This window comes from Eptesicus fuscus, chromosome 15 (genome assembly GCF_027574615.1).
Source record: "Eptesicus fuscus isolate TK198812 chromosome 15, DD_ASM_mEF_20220401, whole genome shotgun sequence".
In the NCBI taxonomy this organism is placed as follows: domain Eukaryota; kingdom Metazoa; phylum Chordata; class Mammalia; order Chiroptera; family Vespertilionidae; genus Eptesicus; species Eptesicus fuscus.
In genome coordinates, this window is record NC_072487.1 from 52,998,106 (window position 1) to 53,019,924 (window position 21,819).

The 21,819-nt window shown below is 45.6% G+C and overlaps 1 protein-coding gene across 1 annotated transcript in view; it reads right to left on the reverse strand.

Annotated features, from left to right (window-relative positions):
* Positions 1-21,819, reverse strand: part of GABBR2 (gamma-aminobutyric acid type B receptor subunit 2) — a 249,382-nt gene that overhangs the window by 34,400 nt on the left and 193,163 nt on the right. Inside the window, exon 13 of the mRNA XM_054727422.1 lies at positions 17,480-17,602. Coding sequence (XP_054583397.1) covers positions 17,480-17,602 — 123 coding nt within the window. The remainder of the gene's footprint in view (positions 1-17,479; positions 17,603-21,819) is intronic.

Sequence of the window (21,819 nt, forward strand, 5' to 3'; positions counted from 1 at the left end):
CAAAAGCTGCCAGGAGGCTGATAAGAGAGGGCTATTAAAAAAAAAAAAAAAAGAGCAGTGTAGCAGGCAAGTGAAATGAAGTTTTGCATTTCTTTTTCATCACAGACCCCAAAATATTCTATGAGTAATAAATAGGCCTTGACTAACTGCAAAAATACCAGTGAGGCTGGGGCCTAGAATTTGCTGTCGACCTTCTGCCTGGCAAAATAATCAGCTCAAGCAATCAGTTAGCCAGCCAGTCACTGAGAATGTGGGGAGGTGCTTAGACTAGGATGGGAGACCTGTGCCAGGTGGTATGGTCAAAGGCAAGGTGGTGAAGGGTGCCAATCTTGGGGCCAGACTGCCTGTGCTCTAGTTCCAACTCTGCCACTTGGGACCTGCAGCAACTATTTAACCTCATTGTTGTCATCTGTAGAATGGGTCTAAACACAGTGCCTCTTCATAGTTTTGAGGACTGAATGGACAGATATGTGTAAAGACCCTAGGCCAGCGCCTGGCCCAAGTGAATGGCTCCAATGGGGTCAGCTGTTACCACTATTATCCCCCCATGGCAACCCACCCAAGGAAAAGCTTCCCGATAACATAAAAATTCAGAAAATGTTTCAAAGTTTTCATTAAGAAAGGCAGATCAAACTCGAGTCCCATCATGTTGTTTCTCCTGTGTCTGGTTCCTGGGGTGTTTCGAGAAGAGCAGGAAGTTGGAGCAGGCATCTGAGGAAGGTGAAAGATGGTAGCTCATTCATAGTCTTAGGCTCTGGGATTTTGGTTGAGTCTGTGCCTCAGTTTCCCCATCAGAGAAATGAGGGATCTGTTTGGGTGATTTCTTAATTCCTTTCAAGTTCTGAAATTCTGAGTCAACACTAGTTACACAGACAAGTGATTATTAAGAGAGCAACAGTGACGCTCCTCGGAGGCTCCTTCTCTTCCCCCTCCTCCTTGGCCATCTTCCAGCTGTTCCTGGCGCCAAGGTCCTCCTGGGCCCTCAGGTGGAAGCTGCGTAGTCATGGGGCTACAGTGCCTCTCTCATCAACATGTCCACTTGCCCTGCGCCCTGGGCCTTAGGCCTCTGCCTCTCTCACCAACGGGGCACCATAGCCCCGCCCCTGGGGCTCATGCTACCTGTGTGCTCTAGAACCCATCACTGACTCTGTACTCACCTGCCAAATGGGAACAAAACTCTCTCTGCTGAAGTTGATTGTGAGGATTAAAGAAGTGGAGTAGGTGAATGTGCATTAGAAGGTGTAAACCTACCCCACATGCACCACTGTTCTTGAAGACCTCCCTGGGAGGCTGGCAAGGTAGTTTTTAAATTTCCTTATGGAGTCAGGAAGTTCTGAGTCAGGGAGTGGGAACGGAAGTCACAATGATTAAAGTCCTGTGTGTCCCAGTTAATGCTCATGGTAAGCCTATGAGGGAGGAATGGGTAATTCCTTATGGGCACTGGGGCTCAGAGAGGGTGAGTCACTCACCCAAGGTCACACAGCTAGGAGGTGGCAGATATGGATCAAAATTTTAGATTGTAGTGTTTATGGCTACCCCATCATTCTTCCAAAGCTCACAGTGCAGGAGCCTGGCTGGTGAACACATTCCATTTCCTTGGCATGGGAATGCATTTCCAGAAGCCTGCCATATATTTTTAATAATTGGTATGAACACGCAATCTCTCGTCAGACAGCTTCCTGTCTGCTGTAAGACGCAGATAAGAAAGAAAGAGATGAGCAGACATAGGAAAATCCTCCATACCCGTTGGCAGAACTCACTCCAGCCCGGAGTTACCTTTCTCGATTGAATTCTCTGAGCCTTCTGTGTGTGACTCATGTAAATGACTTCTTGGGTGAAATATGAAAACACCATGCGTGGATGTTCATAGTCTCGCTCTGGCAGCTCTGGCGATAATGGCTCAGCGTGGGGTCTGCAGCTTGTGTCTGGGAGTCAGATTCGATTCCTTTGAGATTCCTGAGCCACGACCATGCTGGTCTGGTCTCAGGGGCCCAGTGACAAGGAGCCAGATACAGGAAAATAGCAAGATGAAGGATTAGCTCTGAGAAAACTCAGAAGCAGGGTGGCCAGGGGCCAGATAATAAATGATGCTTCAGGTAACAGCTGACATTCGTTGAGCACCCTTGACACACTGGGCACAGGGCAAGTCCTTTATAGGCACTGTCCTTTCTAATTCTCCCCAAAGACCTATAAGGTGGGTATTATTAATATCTAGATCCATATTGTGGATGAAGAAACTGGCTCTCAGAAGCGAAGTCACCTACTATATTAGTTTCCTAGGGTTGCTATAACAACTTTCCTCAAACTGGGTGGCTTACAACAATGGACATTTATTCTTGCATAGTCCTGGAGGCCAGAGGTCTGAAATCAAGGTGCCACAGGGCTGTGCTCCCTCTGAAGCACTGGGAGAGAATCCTGGGCCTCATCCAGCTTCTGGTGGCTCCAGGCACAACTTGGCTTGTGGCTGCATCACTCTGATCTCTGCCTCCATTTTCACATGACCTTCTCCTCTGTGCCTGTATCTTCTCTACTTCTTCTTCTTGTAAGAACACTCTTCATTAAGTTTAGGGCCAATTGAAGTAATCCAGCATAATTTCGTCCAAAATTTTTAATTACATCTGCAAAGACCCTTTTACTATGCAAGATCATAGTCACAGGTTCCAGGGTTAAGGATGTGGGTATATCTTTTGGGGGCTCACAATTCAACCCACTACACTTATCTAACTTCACACAGTCAGTGGCTGAGCTGGGATTTAAAGTTAAGCCTAACTCCAGAGTCCATTTGCTTGACCAGTAAGGGATAAATGCTACCCATTTACCTGCTATGTGACTATGGGCATGCTATTTAACCCTTCTGTGCCTCAGTTTCCTCATCTATAGACTGAGGATAAAAATGGTAACTACTGCATGGGGTTGTTGTGAGGACTGAATTGACAAGGTAAGGCACATGGAACAGTGCCTAGCACACAGTATGCTCTTAACAAAAGCTATTGCTATTATTGTTACCAAGACTACACAGCGTCTTTGGAACTCTGGATAGAGGCTGAGCAGATGGCTACTGAGGATGAGGCTGGACTGGGGCACAATGCTCTCAGATATAATTTGCTAGGTTTGAATATCTGCTCATAAGTGTTTCACTCTTATGCAATAGCAACCAGATAATCACAGATGTGAAAGAGGGTTAAACATCTACACTTAATGGAGGCTAATAATTTTGAAAGCATCAATGAAGAGAATGTTTCTTTAAAAAAAACCAAGTAGAACACAGAACTGATGTGGAAGAAGCAGGAAGTATGAATAGGCCAATAGACCAGTCCCAGCTGAACAGATCCCCAGTTATTAACACCACATGGCCTGGCTGGGGACAGTACCAACTGTAGCCAGGTCATCTCAGGCCTGTGAGTTCACCTCTCCAGCCTTAGTTTCCTCCTCTCTAAAGTGGGGATGTCAACGTGCTTTGTAAACTGCCTGCTGCAGAAATGTGAGGCACTCTTGTTATTACAGTATGTGTTTGCCAACCGTTGAGTACCTGTACCCAAGTGGGGCAGACCTGGGGTGAGGGTTCCAGTCTGGAGGACAGGGGAGTGGGGGCTGGGCACTAAGAATTGGGCAGCCCCGAGATGATTGCTGTCTCCTGAGCTCTTAGGAGGGGCCCACAAGTTCTATCAGTGTCCTCTAAACTGAATTGAGCATCTTTGGGTCATGGTAAGTATTCTGTCCTATGTCAAGGTCAAAATGACTCAGTATTTGGAGTTGAATCCACCGGCTCTTTATGGAGAAACTCCAATGGCAGAAAATAATGAACATCTCACCAAGAGGCTAGTGGTTCCATTTCAGAGCCACTGTGGGTGCTGAGGTGCCTGGACACTGTGTTTCCCTGGCCCTTTGTGGTTTCTGTGGTTGGTGGCTTCCTGCAACTGCAGGGCAGTTGTGTTAACTTGCCTAAAGTTCTGGTCTGGACTTGCTCACCCTCTACCTCCTCCCTGCAATGAACAATGCTGCAGAAATAGAGATCTTGTAGTTTTTCCTTCTTTCCTATTCCTTGCTCTCTGTCTTCCACTGGGGAGATAATTATTCAAATGATGATTTAAGGGTTTTCAGAAAAACATGACACTGGGGGCTCATTAAGCTCTGTAGGGTCGCACACATGAACTCTGCCAGGTGGCCCTCTCTCTGAGTTTGCATGTCATTTGTCACCATCACGTTCTCCAGCTGGGGTGGGGGTGAGGGTTGGGAAGACACCATGTGGACTTCAGGTTTCCTGGATTCAGGCTTTTCTTCTCTTATACTTTAGCCTTACATGGATTGTCCTGAATCTGTTTCTAACTTTGGTATCCTAACTGGCTGCACACTAGAACTCATGGCAACTTCTAAAAAATCCCAATGTTCAGGCCTCTTTCCAAAGCAATTAAATCAAAATGTGTGTGTGTGTGTGTGTGTGTGTGTGTGTGTGTGTGTGACCTGAGTACCAGTATTTTAAAAAAGATCTCTCTGACTGATGCAGCCAGGATTAAGAATCACAAATCTAAACTATCTTTAAAATCATTTAAAAGCCTTCCTCTTTTTAAAATATTATTTAATTTTCTTTTCAGACTCAACATATTCATCTAATAATTTAAGTCAGCTGCTGGGCAACTGCATCACCTGGTCAGAGGTGGTCAATGCTGATAAGAGTCATGATATGGAAGCTTGTTCATTTGCTCATCATTCACTTGTCTATTCAAGCAACATCTATTGAGCACCTACTATGTGCCTGCCAGACCCCATGCTAGGGATGAAGCACTGAGCAAGAAATACAAGGCCCTATTTCATGGAGCTCACATTGTAGTGGAGGAAGACAGAAAACAGGCGAGACCACCAGGGACAAATGATGTGATGAAGAAACAGGGTGAGGTGAGACAGAATATCAGAGGCCAGTTAAGACTTGTTAATATTGTTAACAGTAATTTTTCCCAAATTGATATACAAATTCAGTGCAGTCCCTAAGAAAATCCCACTGCCTTTTTGCAGACATGGAAAAACTGATTCTATAATTCATCTGGAATTTCAAGGGCCCCTGAATAGCCAAAGCAATATTGTAAAAGAACTAAGTTGGAAGACACACACTTCCCAATTTCGAAGCTTACCATAGCTACAGTCATCAAAACAGTGTGGTACTGGCATCAGGACAGGCATATGGATTGATGGAATAGAATTGGGAGGCCAGAAATAAACCATATATCAATGCTCAATTGATTTTCAATAGGCATTAGAAGAGTAGTCAATGAGGAAAGAATACTCTTTTCAACAAATGGTGCTTGGGCAACTAGATATCTACATACAAATGAATTAATTTGTACCACTACCTTACACCATATACAAAAATTAACTAAAAATACATCAAACACCTAAATATAAGAGCTAATGTTATATAACTCAGAAGAAAACTCAAGTGCAATAAATCTTCATAACCTGGATCAGGTAATGGTTACTTAGCTATGATACCTAAGCACAAACAACCAAAGAAAATATAGGTAAATAGATAAAAAATATAAATATAAAAATAGATAAATTTTGAACTTCATCAAAATTAATTTTGTGTATATCACCGGATACTATTGAGAAAGTGAAAGGACAACTCAGAATGGGAGAAAATACTTGCAAATCATGTATCTGACAAGGGTATAATATCCAGAATATATAAAGAGCACTTATAACTCAACAACAAAAAGACAAACAATTCAATTAAAAACTGGACTTGAAAAGACATTTCTCCAAGGAAGATATACAAATGGCCAATAAGCACATGAAAAGATACTCCATGTCATTAGTCATTTGATAGTCATTCTCATCAAAACCACAATGAGATACCACCTCACATCGGCAGTATGATTATAATAAAAAAGGCAGATAAATAACAAGAGTTGGTGACAATGTAGAGTCATTGGAATCCTTATACATTGCTGGTGGGAATGAAGAATTTTGCAGCCACTGTGGCACTGTTTAGTAGTTCTTAAAAATGTTAAACAGAGTTACCATGTGAACAGGCAATTCTACACACACACACACACACACACACACACACACACACACACACTCCCAAGAGAATGGAAAATATATATTCACACAAAACTTGTTATGAATGCCCATAACAGCATTCTTAATAGTAGTGGAATTCAAAAAGTGAGAAAAACCCAAATATCCATCAACTGATGAATGGATAAACAAAATGTGGTATCCTATATAATAAAAGACTAATATGCAAATAGACTGAACGGCAGAACGACCAGTGGCTATGACGTGCACTGACCACCAGGGGGCAGACGCTCAACGTAGGAGCTGCCCCCTGGTGGTCAGTGTGCTCCCACAGTGGGGAGCCCTGTTCAGCCAGAAGCCGGGCTCATGGCTGGTGAGTGCAGCGGCAGTGGCAGGAGCCTCTCCTGCTTCCACGGCAATCAGACAGCTCCCAAGGGCTCCCGGACTGCGAGAGGGTGCAGGCCAGGCTGAGGGACCCCTCTGAGTGCACAAATTTTGTGCACTAGGCCTCTAGTCTATATATATAAAAGCCTAAGCGACCATTATGACTGAAACGACCGGTTGACCAGTCACTCTGACATGCATTGACCACCAGGGGGCGACGCTCAATGCAGGAGCTGTCCCCTGGTGGTCAGTGTGCTCCCACAGGGGGAGCACCGCTCAGCCAGAAGCCCTGAGCTGGGCTCACGGCTGGCAAGCGCAGCGTAATGGTGGTGGGAGCCTCTCCGGCCTCCACAGCAATTGGACACGCCCCAAGCGCTCCTGGACTGTGAGAGGGCACAGGCCGAGCTGAGGGACACCCCCCCACCCCCCCACCCCCCACCCCCCCACCCCCCGCCGCACACACACACAAGTGCATGAATTTCGTGCACCAGGCCTCTAGTATCAATATAAGGGAACATTACTTAGCCACAAAAAGGAATGAATAACTGATATATGCTACTATGTGGAGGAACTTTAAAAACATTCTGATAACTGAAAGAAGCTAGACACAAAAAAGCCCCACATATTCTATGATTCCATTGATATGAAATATCCATCCACAGAGACATAAAGTAGGTTTGTGTTTGCCAGGGGCTGGAAGGAAGGGGAAATGGGGATTCATGGGTAAAATAAACAGGGTTTCTTTTCGGGGTGATAAACTTTTATGGAATTAGACAGAGTGGATGGCTCTACAGCGTTATGAATGTACTAAAACCACTGTATTATACATTTTAAAATTGAATTTTATGGTATGTGAATTATATCTAAAAAAAGATTCCTCTGCCATGTGAGAATGGATTGGGCGGGGCAGTGAGTGGGAACAAGATCTTGCTTATAAAGTTTTGGTAACAACAACAATAAACAACTCAGTGGCTTAAACAATAAAGGTGGTTGTTTATTCTCATCCTACCTCTTGTCCATTGTGTGCCAACTGTAGCTTTGGCTCAGAGTGCCCCCTTCTGGATGCCAGGTGATGAGAGATGGTGGTACTTTGGGTGGTACTTTGGCCCTCAGGGGTAGCAGTGGAGATGGGCAGAGTGATGGATTAGGATAGGATTTGGCAGTAAAGTCTGTAGGACTAGGACAGAACTCAGAGAATACCCCATAAGATGGCTCTAAGGCTGGATTCATTCAGGTATTCAACTAATATTATTTATTGAGTGTGTACTATGTGCCAGGCACTTTTTCAGGTGCTGGGGATACAGCAGTAAATAAACTACAACCGCCCCTCTTTCCATGTTCTGATGAAACTCACTTTCTAGTGGATAGGGCAATGTTTGTGACAGCGATAGGAAGTTGGATGGACTTGACTACAGTAGTTGTTATGGCTGGACATCAATATCTGCTTTTCTCTCCCCTCTGGGCATATGGTAGGACTGTTCCTGCCTGCCCCACTGAACTCATGCATGGAGAGTTAACATGTTCTGGCCACCGAAATATGAGTGGAAATGACATGTGACACTTTAGAGTGGAAACTCTAAAAGTCATGCACTCTTTTCCCCTACTACCAAACCCATCCCAGAAGGTGCTCCACCAGCTATATCCTGGACTTAAAAAGCTATGGACAAGCTATATTTGACCCTCCATGGACAAGTGTTATGATGAATAAAGAATCTTTATTGTTTTAATCCATTGAGTTGCTCATCTTTTGTTGTTGTTTCCACAGTAAAACCTAGCACAGTCTGACTAATACATATTCTCACTCACTTTTTCACCCATTAAGCCTGAATTCCATCCTAGCTCATATTTTAGAAAAGGAAGGCCAGTACCTCAGCACAGTAACTCAAACTTAAAACCAAGAGTCTGTCTGCAGGCACATGCCATAGAGAAGATGCCACTCTGTGTGTGTCTAATCTTGCCCATCAGACTGCAGTCCTTAAGGGAGCCTGAGTATGGCGGCCACTTAAGTGCTGAAGGAGTGCCCGGTTGATACATCATCTACAAAGAGGTACTTTGGTTGGAATTCCCCCACCAAAAAAGAGGAAACGTATTGTGGGTGCCGTAGCCTATGTTTCTGCTCATGTGGATGCGTGGAAAAATCATCAAAATTTAAGGGCTGTCTTTGCTCAACAACTGGAACGGCTTTACCAGGACACACAGTGGTCAGAAGATGCCAGGATCGCAGACAGTTTCCCCGCTGTCTGCTCCATGGACTTGAGAATTTCTAGTAAACAGCGCATCCCCTGGAGAGCACCAAACAGGTGAGACCAGAGTTTCCCACTTCAGGGCCGTCCCCTTGGTGCCCATGGTGGTGCTGTGACTTTGGTTTTGTGTCCTGAGGGGTCTCTGGAGCCCAAGTGCATCCCGAAGGCACAAGGGATGCCATCAAGGAACATGAAATAAAACTCAATCACTCACGAATCTAATATGCCTCTGACACGAGGTGTTCCAGAAACTCGGCTGTGGCTGGCAGAGGCCTTCTGTTTATAATGGTCCACAGCTGACCACAGCCCGGGCTGAGCCAGGACCCGAGCCAGAAGGCCAATGTCTGTGGACATCCTTAAAATGTCTCTCTGGCATATCATTCCAATTAAATCGCACCTAATGTTCTCATTTTAATAACTTCATCTGCAATTTACATCTTGCTCCCTCTCCCAAAGGGCCCGAGGCAGCACACAGTAAAAGTCCAAACATGCAGGACAGTTAGAGAAATAAACACAAATGATCAGTACAAGAGATAATCCTCCAGGAACCTAAGATAAGATGGTCATTGCCCAGAGTGTTGAATTTGGCTCCAACTTTCTGGCAGCCAAGGTTAAAAAGAAAAGAGAGTGGCTTATTGAATTACAATTGCCTGATTGAAGGAAGGAAGTAGACACAAGTTCATGGGGAGAGCACAGCCCATTTCCTGGTGCTAAATTCTGCTAGGATCTATCCTGTGGCCCTTTATCTCAGGGGCACTAAGTCACACATTGAACAACAGTCCTTTATAGAAGATGCTGAATCATTCTTCAACTGACAGCTTTAGCCCCATAAATGGGCCCTTGATAAAAGGTGAGGGTGTAATATTAAATTAAATTGTGACTCGGCAAAGACATTTCTTGGAGAATCTGGCTTAATGGGCCCAGACAGATGGGTTGAAGTTGGACATATGGTGGCATGGGGAGAGAATTCCAGGTGGAGGGGACAATTTATTCAATAAATATTTACCAAGCACTTAATCTGAGCCAGGCCCTGCCAGTGGGTGCGGGGGACACACAGATGGCCTTGGCCTCTGAGGAGGTCATGAACTGGGGGGCCAGGTACACAGGCAGATAATTACCAGTGGTGTGAGCAGAAAAGGGGCAACAGCGTGAGATGGGGCCTGGGCAGAGGCACCCAAGGAGCTGCTGGTCCAAAGGCTCCTGGAAAAGATGCTTCTGACCTCTGCCTGAAGGTCAAGCAGGAATTTTTCACATGAAGTTAGCATATGGGGGTGGGGGGAGGAGGGTGAGGAGAGCATTCTGGGTGGAGAGGGTAGCACGTACTGAGGCATGGAGTAAGGGAGAGCGTGATGCTGTGAGGTGCCAATAGCTTGGATGAGGCTGGGAGGGAAATGGGGCCAGATCCTTGAGGGCCTGCTGAACCGCTGAGTGTGGGCTTCCTCCTCTAGCAGATGGTGAGAATTTTATTTTATTTTATTTTATTATTTTATTTTATTCCCCCCCCCCCTGACAAATGGGGAGAATTTTAAATAGGAGAATGATAAGATCAGAGTTTCAGATAACGCAGCCCTTTCCTGAGAGAAGGCCGGCTAACCCAGGAGGCCCTCAGCTAACAGGAACTTGGTCTGCAATTGGCTGGGGCCCCAGCTTGGCCATCTAATACCTTGTGGGTGACTATGAATGACAAAGACTTGTCCCACTGTCAAGGACGGGTAGTGATGACCCATCATTTGGAATGTGACCCTTAGCATCCAAACCTTGGGCCACCAGGCTGCCTGTGAGCAGCCCACAGAGCAGAGAGGATCCTGATCTTCAGCTCACCCTAGTCATTCTGATGTCATTTTATTTCCAAATGAATAGAGCAACATGGGGCTTGGACAAGCTTTATGAAGATACCAGATGTTTCTAGAAAGTGTCTGCTTTAGGATTTTTTAGAGCAACTGTAGAGGGAGGTAGAAAATAAGAGTTAAACTTATTTAAAACTATGTATTTGCCTCTTCCAATATCTGTTTCCATAGAAACAAGTGGAATAAGCCACCAGTTTCAAAGCCAAATGTAATCCATGACTTCCAAACTCCCCCATTGGTTTCTACAAAAAAGGTTGGTAAAAGTAAGGGATATAGAGGGAAGTTTGAAATATTCCCCTCTCCCAAACTGCCCTCAACTTGGTCACTGACCAAATATCCAAAAAGCCACAGAACCCAGAATGCAGGGGATTCTTGGCGGAGCTGCTTAGTAGCCTGTGGAGACAGCCTTCCGCCATTTCCACAAGCGAACGCCACACACATGGCTCCCGTGGGTGACTGCACTGCACGTAATCCCATCTCTTTTGCCACTTGCCTGGGAAGCAGATGGCGAAGGCCGCAGGAAGTGCAGGCGGCCTCAGGGTGCGGCCTCAGTGGCTGCCCTGTGGCTCTCCTGGGTGTCAATGTTCAGTGTCAAAATTTAAGGGCTGTCTTTGCTCAACAACTGGAACGGCTTTACTCAAGGCCTGTGGTTCAACAAAACCATTCAGAATGGCCAAGTGGAGGTGTTGGTGGTGACTTAGTATAGAAGGAAGGCTTGGGAACAAAACAAACCACCCTTCCACCTAGATTCACAGGCTGTCTTCACACCATCAGTATGCACTGCTTTTACTTTTGGGGAAATTAACTCAAATTATCTTTCTTAAAAGAAAAAAATGTCCCAGATGGGTGTGTGTGTGTGTGTGTATGCACACACATACACAGTGTCAATTCTTGGTTTTCATCTTACTTGATCTAAAAACAGCATTTGACACACTTCATCAAAACGTTCTCTTTGAAACTTTCTTCCTTTGGCTTCCTAGAAACCAAACTTATCTGATTTTCTTCTTATATCTGTGGCTCTCCCTACAGGTCTTCTTTGCTGTTTCCCTCCTACCTCCTCCATCTCCAAACACTGGCATGTGTGGTTGAGGGAATGTCCTTGGTCCTCTTCTCTCCTCCATCTGTTTCACCACTGTCCCCGCTCCCACTGGTGCTCTCATCCAAGGCGTTCAATCTCATCTCTATGTTGTCTGTATCCAAGTTCCCATCTCCAGCCCACACCTCTCCCTGAACTCCAGACCTGTATGTCCCACACCTACTCCCATAGCCACTAGTCGAGTAGGTGTTCAAAATGGGAGAATATTTTTCCTTTTTTCCAACAATACAAATAACATTTTAAAATCTTTTAAACATACTTGGCAGATTTATCCACACCTGCTATATCTGGAGTACAGAAACAGCCAATATTCCTATCAGACTGTAAAGCAGATGAAGGCAAGACTGAGATGCAACAAAGGAGCACCAAGCATGAGCAAGGGGCCGAGTATGGGTGGGGCACCAGTCAGTCCTCACCTTGGTCTAGGACTAGGACATTTGTCCCTGGAGACTTCTCCTTCCTTCTTCAAATTTCCCCTATGCATGGATTGCTCTCTCTCCTGTGCCCGCACCCACGGGTGGCTCTCTCTTCTGGCTACTCCCTTCCTTTCTGACCACCACTTTGAAGTCCCCTTCCTGGCTTCTCCTCCTGTTCCCATCACCACTTAGTGGTTCCCAGGGCTCCAGTGAGGACATCTTCACTTCTTACTGTACCACTCTCTGGGGACCACACTCATTCCCTCAGTTCCCATCCTCAATGTGTCCCTCCCCCAAGTCTCTATCTACTGGACAAACTGCTCCGTTGTGTTTTAGGACCCTGCACACAATCTTCCAAGCTCTTCCGCTCAGAAATGAATCCACTTCTCATTCTGCATCCTGCCTCATTGAAGAGATCCACCATCCACCAACCAGCCAGAGATCTGGGCATTGTCCTTGCTGCCTCCATGTTCCTACCCCTTGGAGTCAATCAATCATCAAGCTTTGTCATGTCTGCTTACTTAATATCTCTCAAATCCACCTACTTCTCTTTGTTCCATTGCAACTACCCTGTTTTGAGTCGCCATCAGTTCCTGCTTGGATTATAGCAAAGACCATCTCTGAGCCATCTCTGGGCTCCAGCCTCACCTCCCCATCTGTTCTCACCCTGCAGCCAGGACAAATCTGATCATGTCACCTTCCTGATTAATTGTCTTTAACTTCGAAGTTTTAACTTCTCTGCTTAGCACACATGGTCCCCTAACAACTCTGCTCTGTCTGCATCATCTGCCTTCCCTGACACTTCCCCAAAGGTACTCTTGGCTTTGGCCAGCAGAACTATTTTATATTTCATGCTTAATAGAGAGAAATTAGATGCTTTCCCTAAAACTAGGAACAAGGCAAGGATGCCCCTCTCATAACTCCTATTTAACATTATACTGGGAGTTCCAGCTAATACAAACATAAGACAAGAAAGGAAATAAAAGGTATACAGACTGGGAAGAAAGAAATAAAACTGCTTGCAGATGACCTGATTGTCTAAGTAGGAAGTCCCAAAGAATCAACAAAAAACCTTCCTGGAACTAATAAGCAATTACAATGAGGTTGTAGAACCCTAGCTTAACATACAAAAGTTGATTGCTTTTCTATATACCAGAAAGGAGCAATTGGAATTTGAACTTAAACAATACTATTTATATTAGCATCAAAACCAAAATTACTTAGGTATAAATCTAACAAAATATGCATAAGATCTATATGAGGAAATCTACAAAACTCTGATGAAAGAAATCAAAGTAGATCTATATAAATGGAAGGATATTCTATGCCACAGATAGGAAGACTCCATATTGTTGAGATGTCTATTCTTCCCAGCGTGGTCTATGGAGATTCAATGCAATCCAAGTAACAAAGCAAGTTACTTTGTGGATATCAACAAGCTGATTCTAAAGTTTAGATGGAGGGGCAAAAGACTCAGAACAGCTAGCATAACATTGAAGAACAAAGTCAGAGAACTTTGACACTATTCAACTTCAACACTCACTATAAAACTATAGCAATCAAGACAGAGTGGTATTAGTGAAAGAACAGGCAAGTAAACCAATGCAACAGAATAAAGAGCCCAGAAAGAGACCCATACAGATATAGTTAACTGACCAATGACAAAGATGCAAAGGGAGTAGAGAAAGGGAGTATTTTCAAGAAACAATGCTGGAACAACTAGGCATTTTTGTGAATAAAAATGAATCTAGACACTGACCTTGCACCTTTCACAAAAGTTAACTCAAAATGGATTAAAAACCTAAATGTAAAATGCAAAACTGTAAAACTTCTAGAAGATAACAGCAGGCAATCTAGGTGACCTTGGGTTTGGCAATGAATTTTTAGATGCAACAGCAAAAGCATGATCCATGAAAGAAATTATTGATAAGTTGGACTTTATTGAAATAAAAAATTTCTGCTCTGCAAAAGACAATGTTAAGAGAATGAAAAGACAAGACATAGACTGAGAGAAAATATACCTGGCACATGACAGAAGCTATGTAAATGTTTATTGCATGACAATGAATGAGATGTGGCACTGGGAGGCCTCTAACAGGACTTCAGAATCCGATTTTCATCCTTTGGATACTTGCATGTACTCTCACTGGGAGAATCGCCTCCATGGGTTCTCCCTGTTATTCTCAAACCCTTCATTCTGTTTTTTTCTTTTTTCTTTTTTTTTTTTTATCAGAACCTATGCAATATAAAATAATTATTCTTATTTGTTTGCATGTCTATCAGCACCCACTAGCTTGTGGGCAACATAAAATCGAAGGCTATGGCTGCTGTGCTCACCTGGATCTCCCCAGTGGAAGATGGAAGGTGTGTGTGGGGTGCTGGGCTGGGCAGTGAGGGAGATTGCTTAGAGGTTTCCCCGCCCTGGAGAAGCTGGTGGTCCAGCAAGGGTGGGTGGGGTGAGTCAGGGATGCACTCAGCACAGATGAAGAGCATGTGAAATGTCCCCACAGAGGAATGTTCAGGATGCTAGGGATGGGAGTAGGGAAAGGCAGGCTTGTAAATCTGGTGGTAACACAGGGGCCTGGAACTGAAGTTCATTTACTTGTCAGAGAAGGTTCCAGAAGGGGTAAGCATGGGCACAGGCTTGAAAATGAAACACAGAGCAAGGGCTGTGAGTGGAATCCTGATGCGTTCAGAGTATTCAGAACAATCTAAGGCATCTGAGGCAGGCAAGGGAAGAGGGAACAGACCACAAAGATCTCTGATCACCTCTCCCCCAAGTGTAGACTTTCTCTCTTGTTGGAGGTCCTAGAAAAAACAGTCCTGCGAGGAGAATTTTGGACTCCTCATCCCCTGGGCATGCTGCTCAATCATCACACTGTGTCTGACAGACAAGGGTCTGACAGAAAACAAATGACAGCTTAGCGCTGTTTGGTGGATAAACAACAATAAATCGACAGGCCTGTGGTTCAACAAATCAAAGAGTTCTGCTACCATGGCAACAGAGTGACAGGGCAACCCTAAAATAAGAGAAAAAGAGGAGCAGGCCAGAAAAGGTTCAGAGAGAAATCTCAGCAGATAACTGGCGGGAGACAGGGCATCTGAGTTGAGAGCCAGAGCTGGCTCTCCTCCAGCCGGGCCTGGGAAGGTCTGGATGCCCCAGGTGGGACCCTCCCCTGTCCCAGACCCAGTTTTCTCTCTACACAGAGAGGCACTTCCACGGCAGCCCACAGCTCCTCAGTTTGAGAATCATTGCTCTGGAAGGTCTGGCAAGGGCTAGGGTTCTATGCACAGAGCTTGAGAGCAGCAGGACTTATTACAGAAAGGAAGGGAGAAAGGGAAGAGGATGACAGCAAATCATCACTTATATGAATCGGACTGCGCAAGGCTGACCGCCTTGAAAAGGTCCAGGGGGACAGGCTTCTTAGATCCATTTCCGGAGTCTGCTGACTCAGGCTGACTCCAGCTCCACAGCCTCTCCCCACCACAGCCAGAGCCTGGGGACCCCTAGTGAATGCCCAGGCCCCACCTTAACCTTGAGAGAAGGTAGCCGTGCCCCATGTCCTCGCTTGCCCTTGGGCTCAGCATCAAGCCAGCCGTATCTGTTTTCTGTCCACCTGCCCCACTCCAGGTCTTCCCTAGGGCTCTTTGGCCTCTCTTCCTTCTCTTTCTTACCTGTCGGCCCATGACTGTAATTTTAGTCCTCATCTGCAGAATGTGGCAACACTCCCCTGTCCTACTTGCTTCACAGATCTGTGGCCAATGACCAAAGGTCTATGAAGACCCCTAAAAATGCAAAGTGCTATCATGTGTTGAAAGGCAGGGTAGGGTAGTGGATGAGAGGGTAGTCAGTGGTGTTGCCACTAACGTGCTGAGTAATCTTGGTGAAATTATATAGCCTCTCTGGGTTTGTTTCCTCATCATATAAAAAACATTTTTATTGATTTCAGAGAGGAAGGGAGAGGGAGAGGGAGTTAGAAACATCAATGATGAGAGAGAATCATTGATCAGCTGCTTCCCCCACATCCCCCTCTGGGGATCAAGCCAGCAACCTGGGCATGTGCCCTGACTGGGAATTGAGCTGTGACCTCCTGGTTCATAGATTGATGCTCAATCACTGAGCCATGCCGGCCAGGCTGTTTCCTCATCCTTAAAATGGGATCACACTGCCCAGCCGGTGGTGGATGAGGAATTCCCTCGGGGTGGGTTGGGGGGGGGCAGGACTGCTCCTTTGCCACCTGTGGGGATGAATGGTGACCAGATAGCACCTCCCTTCTGGAAACAGCCTGCTACCCAGGTGACCTCAGCTGAGCTCCTGCCCCTTGATCCATGGGCACAGTCAGTCTTGGATCTGTCTGGGTCTGTCAGGTCTGCTTCCTCCCAGGATGTACACCTAAGTCAACAAGACGAAGGCTCACAGCCCTAAATCTCCCTCCTAAATCCACGCTGTTAGAAACTGCATCCTCGGCCACCACTCTAACTGCATAATTTCTCACTGTGCTGAGCAAACCCTGTCTGTCTCTAGACAAATGATGCTGGGCATCTTCTTTGCTAGAAAACCTTCTTGTCCAGAAGGATAAAAGCTTCTGGCCCCAATGCATAAAACAACGGTTTCCAGGTTAGTTTAAGAAGTCACACTGAAAGTCACAAAAAAATTTCCCTAACCATGCAGTAGGAGAAATGAAAAAAATTCCAGTTTTCTCATCAGAATTTCCTACTCCATAGAGAAATCACAGCACACAGCACACCCTGCGCAGCCGGCTCTCTCTACCTAGGGCATCTTTAACTGTTCCAGAGAAAATCAACAAAAATACGCTTCCCTAATCTTGAACTTCCCTAATCTTGAGCATCCTGGGAAGATCACTGAGTGAAGGGCACGGCTGAATGCAAGACTATTCCAATATATGTTTAACAGTACTTTTATGTAAGGTTCTTTATTTTTACAAACAAATTTCTGATATCAAATGTAGGAAAAGAAGTCTATTGTTTATCACTTTAAAAACCATATAGTAACTCAGAGGAGCTCTCAGCATGCTTATTCCCTAGGAGCACTTGTTAGAGAACTGATTTTAAAGACGAGAATAACAATGCAATGTAATTTCTGGACCAGTAGATCATATAAATGGAGATTTCTACAATGTGTAGAAAATATATTCATATCAGCGGCCCAACATTTCCCCTTAATTCTGCATATATCAATATACCTAGACAAATTCTTTCACCACCGCCCCCAGGAGTGAAAACCATCTATCTGGCCTTCCTGAAATAATGTTCATCTCAAATGGAGGAAAGCAGAAATAATGAGGTGTTCCTGATAGAGGATGTGGGCCCATGTGGACCTGTGATGATTTCCCCGTGACAATCTTGATTTCTTCTCAAGGAGTGTACTGTGGGCAGCCGAGTAGACGGCTGCCTCTGACCCCGTGTGTCTGGGAGCAGCGTCCCGCAGGCCTCCCTCCTGCTGGTGCCTGCGCTTACCTCCATGCTGTACTTCTCCACCGTCCTTCTCAGGGGATCCACAGCCTGCCAGCAAATCAGGATGCACAGGTCAATCAGCAGCATGCCCCCGACGATCACAAGCAGTTTCTGGTCCTTGATGATCTGCAGAGAGGGCGAGAGCAGAATGCAGTGCATGTGAGACAGAGAACTTCCCAGATAGAAGTGAGGGGCTGGGTCAGGGCATGACGGAATCAGGTCACCTTCAGTGGGAGAATCTCCTGAGACTCCATCATTCACAGGATAAACCAGCCAAGCTCCCTGCTGGACATTCAAGGTCCTTCCTGAGCTTGGCCTGGCTTACACACACGCTGCACTTAAGCCTGACAACTCCTAGTCTGTGGCCCTGCTGTGATGTTCACCTCCTACTCCTATTTAGGGGCTGGTTCTTTTGTCCAAAACACTCTTTTCTTTTGGTCTGGCAAACTCCTAATAATCTTAAAGACCCAGATCCATTGTTATCTCCCCCACGAAGCCCCCTCTCACTCCCACAGCAGAACTAATTACTTCTACAGCACTGTTCATATATTTCATCAGGAGTAGTAATAGTACTAAGAACAATCTGCCTTTACATATATCAATCTCATATATAAATACACACATTGTTTTTTCCATTTTATGGATGAAGAAACAGGCTAGAGTGGGGTAAAGTAATTTGCTCAGAGTAATACTGCTTCTAAGAGGTGAAACCCAGATTTGAACCACGTTTCTCCTATCTCCAGAGTCCATACCCTCCAATATTTACAGCACCAACCCAACATTATATTAAGTTGTATACACGTCTGCCCTTCTCAGTTAACATTTATTTGTGTACCCTCAGTACCTAGCAGGGCCTGGCACGCAGTAGGGAGTTTGATGGATTGAACTGAGATGAAGGAATATAAAAAGAAGAAATATAACTTCCATCCATCTTTGCAGCTTTTGATATCTTTATTGCACTGTGAAATTCCCACCCCACTTTCTGGCCGTTTGATAGGGATTGGCCTGGGGACAAACACTGTCAGTGCCAAAGCTAACTTGTGTTTCACTCATTGCATGTTTGCGTACCACCCCCACCTCCAATAAAAGCTAATGTGAAGAAGTAGTTCAGAAAAGACGATAGAAAAATCAACAAAGCTGAGGCAGAAGCTTAAGATATATCACCAGGTCTGGCTTTTAATGATTAAAGCCATTTTTAAAGGAGAAATAGAAACTCAAGGGGCCTCTCTGCAGCTGAACCATGAAAAGAACAGGAAGAAAGTATCTCTGAGTTATTGCTGAAGAGATCCAATCTACCAAAACCACTTTACCTTGGGTGGGCGCTGGCAAAGCCCCCTCCTTGAGATTTTCCAGAAGCATCTAAGGAACCGCTGATGCTTTTCATAAACCCAGCTAACCTTTGCCCTCTGGGAAGTTAAGCAACTCCCTGCCAGCCTTGAGAAGTTGGGCCAAAAGGAAGAAATGCCTGAGGAGCTTAGGGCTCAGAGGACAGGCTGGCAGGGTGATGCTCACCCAGGGCGGTTTGAGTCCCTGGGCATTTGCCCATGCTGTGCCTAACCCCTGGAAGGTCTTTCCCCAACCTTTCTTCTGGCACCCTCCTACCCTGATGTCCCCACGAGTAGCCACTTCACACTATATTTGTGATAATTTGATTCATGTCTGTCATCCTACTACATTGTGAGCTCTGTACAGTTTGGTTTTTGCTAATTGCCCCATTCTTAGCATCTGTCTGAGCCTGTCAGAGAAGAAGTACTCAATAAGCACTGGCTGATGGATGATGCTCTAAGAAAACATGCCCCAAGCACTCACTCAGTGCCAGGCCCTGTGCTGGGCACTGGTGACACAGAGATGGACAGACCCCGGTGCTGCCCTCCAGGGTCGGCAGGAGAGACAGACTTGTCATGGATGATTACAAGAGGGTGTTGGAGGAGAGGAAGTGGATTCACAGAGGAGAAGCTGGGGGCCGCTGGGGGCTGGGGAGGAGGGAACGTCAGGCAATGGAGGCAGCACAGAGGAGCTTCATGGATGGCAGCTGAGGGAGGACCACGTCACGTCACCCTGGTTCCAGAGTCTCCTGTGACTCCCCATCAAGCACAGGATAAATTCAGCCAAGCTCTTTTGCTTGGCATTCAAGCCTTTCCCAAGCTTGGTCTGACCACTCCACAAGTAAGTGCACTTCATTGCTGCTTAACCATTCCCTACTCTGTGGCTGAGTTGTGTTTTTCACACTTCAGGCTTTGTGTGTGGCGGGGCATGAGTGGGGTGGGTGGGGGATAGCTGGAGACAGGGCTAAGTGGAGGGGGTGAGCTTGCGTGACATAATGGGGCCTCACAAGGGTCCACTGGAGGTTTGAGCATCTTTAAGCATCAGTGTTATAGGAGCAGTCTGCAGTACTGAGGGGTGGACTGGAGGCATAAGCCTGCGGTAGGGGAGACCAATTAGAAGCTAGGGTAGTTGTCCTGGTGAGCAGGGAGGAGGCAAGATGCAGAGTACTGGCTGCCAGGATGGACAAGAGGATGCTGAGGCCACAAACTCTGGGCATTCTCCTGTCCATCTGGCTTAGGCGCTCAGTCCTCTCCCCCTCCCCAAATTTTCCTCAATAGTAAGTGCCAGCACCTCCAGATCCCATCTTCTTTGTCATGGCTTTCCCATGAGACTAAAGGCCTACTACTCTTCCCATAGTCTTACTTCCAGGAGGCAATAAGGACCTTGAACTTACTCAGTTGTGCCATTTTTCTCCTGCTCTCTTCCCAAGTGCCCATAAGGTACAGAAGTGTGGAACACCTTATACTCCAGCACACAAAACCTTGGGCCTGTTGGGACTGCACAGTATACACTGGACAAGAAGTGGCACATTGAAGGGAAAGAGCTGAGAGACATGGGGTGGGGCCACACTGAAGGAGTCACCTGCAAGGGGAGGTGACCTCCCTTCAGAGTGGATGCAGCACCTCTTCCACTGCTGCCTGAATGGGAAGGCATCCATGTGGCACAGCTGTCCTTCAAAGATGAGGACCAGAACTTTCCTTTGATAAATGTGATAAAGTCTTCCCAATTTTAAGGCTCAAGTATGAAGTCTGAGGTGGCACAGGGCAGAGAGAAAACAGGATTTGAGATTAGGTGGACCTGGATTTAGCACTGACAGCATTTGTGGCTGCATCTCTTGCTCCCTGTGTGATCCTGGGCAAATCACTTCCTCTCATTCTGCACTTCTCATCTATAAAATGGCAAGGAGCAGAGGGACGAAGAGAGTAGGGAGGCTCACGTATTACCTTTAAGTATGGTGCCAAGGGAAGAACATGGGCTTTGAATTTAGAAGATCTCATTCTATGCCAGCTCTTGACAAATGTGATCTTGGGCTCATTTCTGCCTCTAAAACTGGGATTACTGAGCCCTAAGCTGCAGAGATGGTATAAGACTAAAATGAGATATGTTGAAAGCACCTAGTTACAGTGTCTGGCACAGAGAAGATGCTCAACAAATGGCAGCTATGTGTTACTTGGCTACCATTACTTGGGTTTTGACAATTAGCAATTCTGTTTATGTGCCTGACAGTGACATCTAGGGGCAAAATGTGATATTGCACCTCAGCTCTACTAGACCCAGGGCTAATGATCACACTGATGGATTCATGGTTGGAAGATTCTGAGAATAAGAGGAAGGACAGGTCTCATTTCCTTTTGGCACTGTTTCCAAAGCCTAGCACTTGAACAGTGTTTGTGACTGAATGGATTTAAGCTACATTTCATTTATTAATTGCAGAAAAACCTTAGTGCCTACTCTGAGTGAGCTATTTTAGGCACAGGGATGGGCAAAACATAAATATCCCATCTTCATGGAACATGCATAATAGGGAGGGAGATTGATTGTGAATAATTTGATAAATACTCACACATATACACAACAGAAGGTCAAGGAGAGGTGATTTAAAATAGCCTTTTAAAAAGAGATCTAAAATTTTAAATTTAAAAATAGCACTGACCTGACCATACAAAGCCTGAGCACCAAAGAATCCTCACATTAGGCAAGGCCAACTCTCAAGTCTCCCCTCAGCTTCTCTGACTTCCTTATTCTTCAGCTTCCTCTTCTCTCTGTTATGTCACTGCACATTGATGCTATCACACTCCTTTCTCTTTCTGAGGCTAGCAAGTTACAAGTGCTCCATCCTCACTGACTGAGAGATGGGAGCGAAGGCACTCAGGAATGAGTAAGCACCAGGCTCTGGAACCAGATATGAGTGTCATCTTACAACTAGCGTAAGTTTCTTAATCTCTCTGAGCCAGTTTCCTCATCTACAAAATGGGCATGATAACTACACAAACCACATTAGATTACTAGAGCTTTGC